The sequence below is a fragment of the Microtus oregoni genome, unplaced genomic scaffold (genome assembly GCF_018167655.1).
Source record: "Microtus oregoni isolate MIOR12 unplaced genomic scaffold, Mior012 000061F_ref0000440, whole genome shotgun sequence".
Taxonomy (NCBI): Eukaryota; Metazoa; Chordata; class Mammalia; order Rodentia; family Cricetidae; genus Microtus; species Microtus oregoni.
In genome coordinates, this window is record NW_024543871.1 from 4,286,515 (window position 1) to 4,299,597 (window position 13,083).

Genomic DNA, 13,083 nt, shown 5'->3' on the forward strand with positions numbered 1-13,083 from the left:
CTAACTTGCATTTATTTAATTACTTCCATCTTTTTGTCCCTGTCTGAGTTTTTAAAAACTTAGTTTAAGAACTACTTGCTTACCTTTTTCTATATTAGAAACTCACTAGGTCAGAAATATCACTGAGGGTTTTTATATATACAGATTTAGTAATTTAGAAATATGATTATTCCACAAATATTACATACCTACTTCCACAAAACATCCATTTCAAGATCTAAATCGCACCTTATAATGAGGTCAACTGAATGTCAATATCTTCCTCCATTTAACATCACTAACAATATTATATTTATTCAATGTAAAATTTAGGAGAAAATGTATTTAAAAACTTACCAAACATGCTAATACCAATTGTGTAAAATAGTCTCTCTTGCTTTTTTCTTCTAAACAATTTGTCTCAATATCTATAATGACAGAAGAAAAGAGATACAAGTTTCATTTTTCCATACTCTCTACTACTAAAAGACTCATCTTCTTTAAAAGTTATTTTAAAAATGCCTCTTTCTGGTCCAGGCATGGTGGTACACACCTGTAATTTCAGCACCCAGAACCAGAACCATGGGGAGCACAAGTTCAAGGCCAGCCTGGCCTACACTGTGAGCTCCAGGAATCCCAGGTTATACAAAAATAATAAGCAGGCAGAAAACCCTGACTGCTCTTTGGACTGGAGAGGGAGGGGGAAAGGAGTGGGGGGAGGGGGAGAAGGGTGGGAGGAGGGGGCGTAGGGGGGGAGGAGGGGGAGGGAAATGGGAGGCTGGGAGGAGGTGGAAACTTGTTTTTTTTTCTCCATTTCTCAATAAAAAAAAGTAAAAAAAAATAAGTTGTCTTAAAAATAAATGTAATTAATTAAAAATAAAATACCTCTTTCTAAATCTGGAAAATTATAAATTGCAGTAATATGTCTTTCATACATATACAAACACTCTCTTAATATTAATGAATGGCCCTGTCACCTATAACATATATCCATAAAATAGCAAATTTGTATCATAGGAACACTGAAAACAAAATTTCAGAAATAAAAATACTCTAAAAAAGGAAAAAAGATTAACAAAGTTTAAATGACCACTTGTCAGAGGTGCTACAACAGAGACTCATTTCTTAATGGCCAAGTAGAACTGGGTAACAACAAAAAAATATCTTCTAATTTAGCTGGGTTTGGTGGTACACAACAGTGATCTCGGCCTTCAGAAGGCTGAAGCAGAAGGATCGTGAGTTCAAGACCAGCTTGAACTAAATAGTAAGATGTGTTATAACAACAGACAAAAAAAAAAGAAAAGAAAGAAAGAAAGAAAGAAAAAAGAAAAAAAGGGAAAGGCAAGGCAAGGCCTATGTTGTTGTTGTTTGATTGGTTTGGTCCCAAGCCCCTTTTTGATTGAGTATTTTTGCAGTATACATACTGATTAACATTGGTGTGTACGGAGGCCAGAGAATGGTGTCAGGTCTCTTCCTCAATTGCTCTACATTTTATTGAGACAGGGTTCTCACTGAATCCAGAGTTTGTCAACTTGGCTAATCTAACTAGCCAGCTTGCCCAAGAGATCCCCTGTCTCAGCCTCCCATGAACTGAGATTACATGTAAGCCACCATACTAACCACTTCCCCTGTTTTAAAGAAAGACTTAACTAACACCTGCCTCTATTTCTATAAGCTGGGAATAGAGGCATGTACCACTATACCTGGCCTTACTCTGCTTTTTTGTGGGTACTGGGGATCCTCATGCTTGTAAGCAAGTGCTTTATCCACTAAGTCATCTTCTCAGTATTGGTTTGGGGTTTTGTTTTCCTTTTTACGAAAAGGTCTCATTATGTAGCACAGACTTGCCTTCAATGTGCTATGAACTTAAGGTTAACTTTCAAGTCTCAGCAAAATTCTCTTTTCACAGTTTCCCCAGTGCTAGGACAAAAATATTTCCTAACCTTAAAAGTCCATAACCAATAAAGTTGAAAAGTCTAATGTCAAGTCTATGGAAAGTCAGTATTAAAAAAGGAATATTGAAAATCCTATTTGGAACAATTCTAGCCACTAAATAAAAATGCAATTCTCCCTATGAAACACTTAAAAATATGTCCTTCAGTTTTAGTAAATTGTTCAGAAAATTCAAGTTTAGATCTGAGGAGTGGAAGAAATAAAACAATTAATACAAAATGTCAATCATCAAAAATTTAAAATAGGACTAGCAGGATTACACAAAGGCTGGCTTCAGAACTGTTGCTTAAACTCATTAAATTATTTTAACTTTCTGAGACAGGTACTCTTGTAGATGAGGTTGACCCCAAACTCACTAGATGACCTTAAATTTCTGATTCTCTTGTTTCTGCCGCCCAAGTGCTTAGAATTACACGCAAACATTTTCAGAGTCAACTGGCAATTTAGAAAGTACAATAAAGGGTATCAGCCTTAGTGAAATTACTATTAGCCTGTAAGTGGGTCTTCCAAAATAACAGACACATTATCAGAGTTTTGCTTCAGTTTGTTTTCTACTGTCAACACCAAGAATTAAGAGATTTATCATCAAATACAACACTCATCATCATTTTCCTGGCCTTTCACTCTTCCTTCCATTAAAGCTGTATATATTATTACAATCTGTCTGAATTCATTACAAGTTCAAGGCCAGCCTGGTCTACAAGAACTGGTTATAGAACAGGCTCCAAAAAGCCAAGGAGAAACCCTGTCTCAAAAAAAAACCCACCATTCAAATAAACTCATTTATCATAACCTTACTCCTGTATCCTAAATTAGCACTTGGTAAATTCTTTTTAATTTCCATATAATTTTCTTAAAAGCCCTCTACATCCTCCAACTCCTGCCTTCTGTATCACCAACCAACTGGCCAACCTCCAAGGTCTCATCAGTGTATCTGTTACTTCAGAGTCAGCCTCTCAAGTTACTACAGCTCTCAGGCTCCCTCACCCTCATGTGATCAGTCTTTTTAAAAGTTCTCTTAACCTGGAAAGTATAGGAATATTTTGTCTTATTACACTTCACACATTAAGAAGATAACACAATTTTGATGGGATCTTGATGGGGATTGCATTGAATCTATAAATTGCCTTTGGTAGAATTGCCATTTTTACTATGTTGATCCTCCCAATCCAAGAGCAAGAGAGGTCCATCCATTTTTTGGTATCCTCTTCAATTTCTTTCTTCAATGCCTTAAAGTTCTTGTCAAATAGATCTTTCACTTCCTTGGTTAGATTTACCCCAAGATATTTTATGCTGTTTGTGGCTATCGTGAATGGTGAAGCTTCTCTGATTTCCCTCTCTGCTTCCCTATCCTTTGTGTATAAGAGGGCAACTGATTTTTTGGAGTTGATCTTGTTTCCTGCCACATTACTAAAGCTGTTTATCAGCTGTACAAGTTCTTTGGTGGAGTTTTGGGGGTCGCTTATGTACACTATCATATCATCTGCAAATAACGAAAGTTTAACTTCTTCCTTTCCAATTCGAATCCCCTTGATCCCATTATGTTGTCTTATTGCTATTGCTAGAACTTCAAGCACTATATTGAAGAGGTATGGTGAGAGCCTTGCCATGTTCCTGAGTTAAGCGGGATGGCTTTGAGTTTCTCTCCGTTTAATTTGATGTTACTGACGAATATCTTGCATATCATCATAGAATCTTCATCTGGTGATGGATAGAGATAGAGACAGAGATCCACACAGGAGCACTGGACTGAGCTCCCAAGGTCCCAATGAGGAGCAGAAGGAGGGAGAACATGAGCAAAGAAGTCGGGACCACAAGGGGTGCACTCACCCACTGAGACAGTAGAGCTGATCTATTGGGAGCTCACCAAGGCCAGCTGGACTGTGACTGAAAAAGCATGGGATAAAACCGGACTCTCTGAACATGGCGAACAACGAGGGCTGATGAGACACCAAGGACAATGGCAGGGGGTTTTGATCCTACTTAATGTGCTGGCTTTGTGGGAGCCTAGCCAGTTTGGATGTTCACCTTCCTAGATATGGACGGAGAGGACCTAGGACTTAACACAGGGCAGGGAACCCGGACTGCTCTGTGGACTGGAGAGGGAGGGGGAGAGGAGTGGGGGGAGGGGGAGAAGGGTGGGAGGAGGGGGAGAAGGGAGGGAGGAGGGGGAGAAGGGTGGGAGGAGGGGAAGGGAAATGGGAGGCTGGGAGGAGGTGGAAACTTGTTTTTTGTTTATGTTTTTTTTTCTTCTTTTCGCAATAAAAAAAAAAGAAAAAAAGAAAAAAAAAGAAGATAACACAATATAGTAAAAAGATCATGGACTCTGGATCCAAAGGGACCCAGGCTTAAATGCAGCTTTACTAGCTGCATTCCCTTAAAAAAATGACCACTCTGCTAAACCTCATCTTCCCAATCTGCATACCTTCCATACAGAAATTGTTATAAAGACTAAGATTAAAATGAAAAGTTTTAACATGATGCCTAAAACATGAAAGGTGTTTCAAAACTAGCACCTATATCATAATGAATATTATTAGTATCATTTGGCACAACCTTCATTAAGATTAGTTTAATTATATGAGTTTTATCTGTGTGTTATGTGTATGTACCACATCTGAGTTTGGTACCTATAGAGTTAAAAGTAAGATCCTCTACAAATGAAGGTAAGAATGGTGAGCTGCCATATTGATGCTAGAAACTGAATTTGTGTTCTCTGCAATAGCAACAAGTGCTCTCCATTGAGCCATCTTTCCAGCTTGCTAGGTCACATTCTTAAAATCCCAACTCCCCTTCTTGTTCTGGAGTCACCCTTGCATCACTTTTATCCTGCCAAGATTAAGCACGTGTAAGGGAACAGAAGAAGGATAGTTTCCTCTAAATTTGTCTGTAAAAATGAGTTGGATAGTATGAAAGAAATTTCCTCCGAAGTAACCAAATATCACTTTCATGAATCCATGTTAACAGCTAACAGGCAATAATAACCTGTGGAAATAATTCTTATGTCTTAATAACTATGAAGGAAAGCTATGTTTTAACAAAATAAGTCAATTTAAGAAAAACTATTAGAATGAAAAAGCTAATAACATTACTGAAGACAAAATATATTCCCAACACTATTGAGGAACATCTTTCACAAAATGTCTCCTATAGATTAGTTTCCTGTGTATAAAATTTATGGGTAAAAGCAACTCTTTTTACATTGGAACTTGTTCAATGCTAAATTTATTTGTTCGTATCGATTTCAAATATTAAGTTCCTTTTTTCATTTTGTATAAATAAATCAAATATATACCATGAAGATGTACTTTATCATTAAAACCAGGAGAGTTCAGAATGAGAAACAACATTATTAAGCATAATTATGCCAGAAGTGGAAAATCTAGGAAACATGGTCAACTCATTGGTGGTCTGTTTTTCCCATTTATCACTCTCACATATTCTGAAACTGTTCCCAACATTGCCACTGTTCTGAAATCTGAAAGATTCTCTAAACTCTTACACAGGCATTCATATTAGCTAAGACCAAACTCTAGACAAATCAGTAAGCCATATAAGTAACTCACCTAATCCTAAGAATAAAGAATAATGAGCTAGCTAGGTGGTGGTGATGCACACACACCTTTAATCCCAGTACTTGGGAGGCAAAGGCAGATGGATCTCTATGAGTTAGAGGTAGCCTAGTCTACAGAGTGAGTTCCAGGACAGCCAGAGCTGCACAGAGAAAACACACACAGAGACACAGAGAGAGAGGGAGAGAGAAAGAAAGAGAGACAGACGGGGGAGGGGGAGAGGCAGAGAGACAGACAGAAGGTAATGAGCTAAAATAACACTTTCCAATGTAACAACTCCTCAGAAGTCATGTTTTAAAGGTAATATATGTCTAGCAATGCTATCTGTTAGTATGCAAAGCTACAAAAAAACACAAAACTGATGGGGAAGCCATGCTCAGCTATTTTAATCAATAGTTAAAATTAGACGAATAAATTTGTAAAACACATTATTCATAAATCCATGTTTTCCTTGGAGGGACACTACCTTTAATCATAAATCAAAAAAAAATATCTATTTTTAAGAAAAAAAATGAACTCTTATTTGGGACAAATACAAAACAGATTACTCGCAAAACAAAAGCACTTTTAATAACTTTGATTAATATTATTCATTTTAAAATTAAGAATCAAAAGGTACAACAAAAAGTATCTTCACAGTGTCTTAAGTTTGAGATTCAAAGAAATCTCATTGCATGACATTATGACATTTCTGCAATTCTGAAATTGCAGAAACTCAGACAAATGTCAGAAAATTTGATTTTACTTGAAATTAGCTCATTTAGCTCAAATTTATATAAATTATACATTGTCAAACAGAAAAAATATTGAAAAGCTATTTTAGTTTTATAAATCAAACATCATCACAAAAATTAATTGTAATGATATTTGATTTACAAAACTATACTCTGTATAAAGTTAAAAATGATTGAAGATTTGCAGAAACATTTTCATATTTGTAAACCCAACCCTTGAAAGAAAACATTTAACATGAATTTACCACAGGTACATGTTACATGTAAAATAAAGGCTTAAAACCTACCTAATATGCAGAATACATCAGCAAGAATAGAAGGCATATCCTCACGAAATTCCTAAATTAAAAAATAAATTTACAATAAATTTCAGAATATCACATGGAAAGTATTATTACTTCAGAATAATGGTTATCAACCTAGAAGTCAACTAAACACCACCATTCTGTGATCTCATGGTCAGCATGGTCTACATGTCACAGGCTAAAAAGAGCTACATACTGAAACACAGTCTCAAAAACCACACACAGAAAAGAGCTGCCTATTTAAATTTCAAATACAGGATAGTTAATAAAATGGCAGTAACTTCAAAAAGCACCTCAGAAAAACACTAAAATGTAGAATACTTCACATGCACCTAATAATTGGTACATTTTCATCAAAAACTTTAATATTATATCCACATCTGATCCACGCAAAAATTATAGGACCAGAAGATCAAAAATCCAAAAATTACATCAATTAAAAGCAATTATTCCACAATTTGAGATTCTCTGAAGATAAAATAACTATCAATTTTTGTTTTCTTTATTCACTCTTATTTATAGCTTTTGAGGAAAAAAAAAACCTACCCCCAAATCCTGTTTCAGGACAAAAGCACCAGCATTCCACATTTGCTTCTTGAGTTGCTACTCCCATGATCAATTTTAGAGCTATTTCCCATTAGTAAGAATCACAGTTCACTTACTGTAATCAGTAGTTTTCTAGCACTATAGCAACCCTAAAATTCATATATTTTCAGAGACTGTAAGAAAGGAAATTCTAAAGAAAAAAGCCGGCAGCTGCCAGTCACATAAATTCATTTCTGTGGCTAAGATAGCAGACAAATGTACATTACTATGGAAAAGCCATGACAAAGGCAATGCAGTGAGGTAGCATATGGATACAATGAAGCAGTCAAAGTAAAGGAGACAGTAACTACTAAGGACCAAGTATACAAAAAGGTTTATTTACATTATGCTTGTAAATGGAAAAAATTACTATGACAGACAGACTAAAACTGTATCAACTCCTAATTTAAAATGAAATTATCTTAGTTATTAGCTTTTCAAGGGCTATGAACGCAAATAGTCAGGTTAATTGAAGACCAAATATAGAAAGGCATAAGAGTTTTTCCAACACAGAGTATTAATTGTCAAAGAAATATACTACTTCAATATGAACTAAAGTTACTCTAACTAGAGACAGTTTTTGGATAAAAGAGAAAAACATACTAAAATTCCTACTTCGCAAATGTACATGGGTGGGGAGTGTCAGAAGAGCTAACCTTAAAACTTCCATTAAAACCACTCAAGAAAAGCACAAGAATCATATGAAGCACCAATGACATGACTCATTAGCAAACTCCTCTGAATCTAGCCTAAATTCTCCAATAAATGTAAATGAAAATAAAATTAGCCACTTAAAGGTTTAAAACACATCTATCTGTTATTTTCTAAAAATAAGTAGGAAGCAGATACAAATGAATGTCAGAACTATGAAACCACAATTTAAAATAATTTAATCCTTAATTTTAAGAAATTTTTAATTATAATTGCAAAAAAATAACATTATTTGAAGAAAATACATAAACTATTTTTAGAGTTAAAACATTATTTAAGAACACTGACTTCATTACAGTTTTGTCATTTTGCTTACCCAGTTTGTATAACCTTATCTTCCTTACAACCAGACAAAAAGACTAAAATACCAACTGCTGTCTGGCAAAAATTGCTTATCAATATTACCTTAAAACAACCATTATTTTGGAAAATGTATGTTCTACACTGCAAAAATCTTTGTATCAAAAGTGAAGAGATATGCAACAATTACTGTTGTACATATATATACTTACACTAATGTCATTAAGAATGCTAGATGCCTGTTCATGCTTTAAATTTCCTTTAATGACGTGATATGACAACTCATAGAGAGCTTGTTGAAAATCTGTTGAACATAAAAGACATAAGTGTAAAGGCAGTCTCTTTAACAAGAAAGGCAAACTCTCCTGGAAAGTCTATTTATTTCTCACAATTATTATAAACATCAAAAATAAAACATATTTATAATAGTTCTCTCTAGCAACTTATTTTTCTAGTTCTACAAACACTAGCAAGTTTAGGAAAAAGTTAATCATTCCTTCTCTACTCTAATATGACTAGTAGTTAAGCATAGATTCTTTCCATGACTGCAAATTTCACATATTCACACATCTACTATATATATCATTTAGTATTTAGATTCTTCTTCAATACTTCGTTTTCTTTTCTGATCGTCCTGGCAGACGTAATGTGCCCTAAGCAAGTGTTATACCAATAATCTACATCGCTAGCCATTTTTAATTTTAGACAAGGTCTCAATAAGTTCTGAAGGGTAATCCTGCCTCAACCCTATTTACAGACATGTACAAGCATTCCTGACCCACTAACCCATTTTAAAACGTTTCCACCATATTCCTGAAGTCTTCAGAAATATTTTATATGAATACACCGTGCCGTAACAAGACAAACAAAATTAACCATTTCCCCACCAGCTACCTTCACAGATTGGTCTAAATATATTCAGAATATACTCAATTCAATCTCAGGGCTACAATGAAACCTAAGGAGTAAACATGATAGAGCATTCCTTCCAAAAATCTAAATTCTTTCTCGTCAATTTCTATCAGAATTCAAACAAAAAAATACATGTGTATACATACAAAAATGGCAATTTTATGAGAATTGTCAACTATAAAAAAAAACGTGCCCCCCCCCCAAAAGAAAGAAATCCACGCTATTATCACGAACCCATTTCCTCAAACAAAAAGTCTTTTAGGGAGTGGGGACTTAGAAGTTGACTGAACACCTTTGAGTCAATTTTTTTATTTCCACATACTAAATTTTTTTCTCCTTCAAATCATTAAATGTTGAAAAACAAGTATCTCTAAAAAATACTAATAGAGAATTACTGACATAATTTAGTTGGTAAAGTGCCCATCATACAAGAAGCCCTGTGTTGCAAGACATAAAACTGGGTATATAATGGCAGGTGCTTGTAGCCCATAATTCAAGCACTGGGGAGATAGAGACAGAAAGATCTACAGTTCAAGGTCATCCTCAGCACACTTATCAAGTTCCAAGCCAACATAGGCTAGCTACATGATACTCCTTTTCAAAAAAATAAAAACACAAATGTAAAAGAAAGCCTAGGAACTGGCTATCTAGCTGAAGTGGTAGAGGGATTCCCTACCATTTCTGAGAGACCGAGTTCAATCCGTGGGATGACAAAGTAGAAAAGTCCTCAAAGGAAACGTCCTCCAAACACACACAAACACCAAGCATGGTAGAGTACAACCAGCCCATAGTCCCAGCATTCATTCACGAAGCTGAGGCAGGAGGATCAGGCATTTAAAGCCATACTAAGCTACACAGCAAGTTGCAGGCCAACCTGGCTACATGAGATCCTGTCCCAGCGCATTTCACCCTCAAAGAAACTAAAAGAAAGTCTAGTTATAATCCCCTTCTAGGGAAAAAAATTAAAATCTTTTCAGGGCAAAAAAAAGTGAAAAAAGAAATGCTTTTAAAAAAACTCCCCTGGCCGGGCAGTGGTGGCTCACATATTTATTAATCCCAGCACTCGGGAGGCAGAGGCAGGTGGATCTTTGTGAGTTTGAGGCCAGCCTGGTCCACAAGAGCTAATTCCAGGACAGGTTCCAAAGCCACAGAGAAACCCTGTCTCAAAAAGCAAAACAAAACAAAAAAGAGTATTAGTTACAAAAACATTCATTTTATACTGAAAAAAAAAACCTTATGGGATTATCTGCAATAAAAGCTACAAATGAAAACACTATAAATCAGACACAATTGTTTTTATTTTGGCTTGTCTTCTGCCAAATCCATGTGCCTAATTTTAAATTAATGAATGTTAAAGACCAAAATCCCATAAAAGTAAAACCTACATCCTGCTTAATTATGTAACATTTTACTTAATAAATCCTATTTGTGACATGCAGCAAACAACTCCTTTGCTGATATTTTCCATGACAACTGCCTTTAACAAGCTCCCCAGACACCACCTGAACACAACCAGCTTTAGTAAAAGCACTGAAATGGGTGTGTGGAAATTTTTTAGAGCAAATATGATCAAACCCGTTTTTCTTCCCAGGATAGCTTTTTCTCACATTTATTACTGAACAGCTAACTACAGAAATCTAAATAAATGTACAAAATCTCAATTATAAAAGGCAGATGAAATAATGCATGTATTCAAGATGTATAATCTTATTGCAACTACAGTTATATTAATAACTATAAGGTCTTCTATGCATGCACTCTTAGAACTTTAGTTTTCACACACAACATCAAATAATTTATGTTAAGCAAACAAAAATGATAGCTAAAATAGTTTTGAAAAATCATACCTCTATAGGTCGAACTGTCGTGGCTTTTGTTTTCACTGAGGATCCGGCATAAATGTAAACTATAATAAAAAAAAATCTGTCAGTTTCCAATCCTAAAAACATCTGATTCCTAAGGAGTGAGTTTTATCTCCGAAAAAGTATATAAAAATTTCCCAGATACATTTAAATACCTATGACCATGACAAAACAAACTGCCAACTCCAATCTTCCAACCCATCAGAACTAGAAGAGAACAATCAGCCATTATTCCAAAAATTGGCAAATAATTTTTTATGTAAATTTTTTTTCTGCTGCTACATGTAAACATGGGGTAACCCAATACTAGATAAGGACTGTCTCTACTGGGCAAAGTGGTACATGGTCATAATCCTAGGAGTCAGGAAGTGAAGAGAGAATCAGCCTCTGCTAACAGCAAATTTGAGACTATCTCAAAATGTCTCCAGTTTGAACTATTTCAACCAATAAGAGGGCAAGGTAGATAAGGAATATCTCTCTCTCTCTCTCTCTCTCTCTCTCTCTTTCCTCTCTCTCTCTCTCTCTCTCTCTCTCTCTCTCTCTCTCTCCTCCACAAGGCCATAACATAAAAGGGTCACTTAGGGGAGGGCAGCAGGAAGATAGAAGGGAGAGTGATTGGAGCTGAATAAGATCACAGTAAACTGTATACATAAATAAAAATATCATAAGCAAGTCCATTATTTTGTACAATTAATATATGCCAATCAAACGATAGAATTAGAACATCTTCATTTCAAGATGCGTAATAAAAAAATTCACCATCTGTCAATGGCTGTTCACATCATAAAAACAGACTACAAGCATTATGTCCTAGCTACTGATGAAAAAATATACCACCCCAGAGGAAATAGAATGTCAAAAAATAATACTGCATTCTCCTCTTCAATGTTAACACTACAGATAACAAGCTATCTGCTACAAAACAATAAAAAAATTAAGGGGAATTATAGATGAAACAAGATTGGCAAAGAGTTGGTGACTACTGAACTAGACCAAACTAGAAAACATGCAAACCACAATAGAAACAAAACAATCAAAACAGCAAAAGGGGCAACCCACACGACAAGAATTAATATATTGTGGGGAGGAGTATCCCTTATCTACAATGCTTAGAACCAAAACGATTCCAGAACTTAGTTTTTTTGTTTTTTGTTTTCTGTTTTTCTCAGTTCAGAATATTTTCTCACCTGAGGACAGATTGAAGTATAACACAAAATTCATTGTTTCATATACATCTTATACGTACATCCTGGCAGTAATTTTTTAATAATTTATTTGTATTTTATGGACATTGGTGTTTTGCCTGCATGTATATCTGTGTGAGGGTATCAGATCCCCTGGAACAGGAGTTAGAGGCAGTTGTGAGCTGCCATGTGGGGGCTGGAAATTGAACCCAGATCCTCTGGTGAGATCTCTCCAGCCTCCCTGACAGTAATTTTTTAAAAATTCATTTTTATTTGTATGTGTATGTTTGTGTTAGTGTATGCCATGTTCATGTGCCTGTGGAGGACAGAAGATGTCAGATCCCTTGGAGCTGCAGTTATAGGCAGTTATGATCTGTCCAACATAGGTGGCAGGACCTGAACTCAGATCCTCTCCAACAGCAGTTAAGTGCTATTAACTGCTAAGTCATTTTTACAAACAAACCCGTAAAAATAATCTTATATAATATTTTTAAAATTTTGTACATTCAACAAAGTTTACTGTACAGTGGACCAGACATGCCATTTTATTATTCTATAGGCAGACTTGCATAGGAGAACCTGGACATACACAGAAAAGGGGTTACTGTAGCTGAAAGGGAGTAACAGGGTCTTCTTCTTCTTGGGATACAGTTAAATAAACAGTGTTCTTAAGCTGTGTTCTTTCAACATGTCAGTTATGGAAGTTTCTACTTGTAGTATCTCAGGGCTCGAGAAGTTCTGACTTTGGAGCATTTCCAACCTCAGCTTAGGGGTGTCTAACTCCTCTCCCCTCCCTTCCTTTCCTTCTCAGAGGAATCATCACTCTTTCACTTGCAAGCACATTTGTCCTTGTATTTGATTGCTTTTGCTCTTACCAGCATCACTTTCTCCCCGATACACACACCCTGGGTGATCTCATCCACTTCTAAGGCAGTAATTCTTAAGTGTATCTATCTCCAATTTTATCTCCACACTTCTGACTGAGA

At 35.5% G+C, this 13,083-nt stretch overlaps 1 protein-coding gene across 1 annotated transcript in view; it reads right to left on the reverse strand.

Moving 5' to 3' along the window:
* The window catches only part of LOC121439416 (THO complex subunit 2), a 101,243-nt gene that overhangs the window by 74,822 nt on the left and 13,338 nt on the right, over positions 1 to 13,083 (reverse strand). Inside the window, exons 2-5 of the mRNA XM_041639919.1 lie at positions 10,899 to 10,957; positions 8,352 to 8,443; positions 6,526 to 6,577; positions 337 to 407 (exon numbers count right to left, since the gene is read on the reverse strand). Of these exons, the coding sequence (XP_041495853.1) occupies positions 337 to 407; positions 6,526 to 6,577; positions 8,352 to 8,443; positions 10,899 to 10,957 (274 nt within the window). The remainder of the gene's footprint in view (positions 1 to 336; positions 408 to 6,525; positions 6,578 to 8,351; positions 8,444 to 10,898; positions 10,958 to 13,083) is intronic.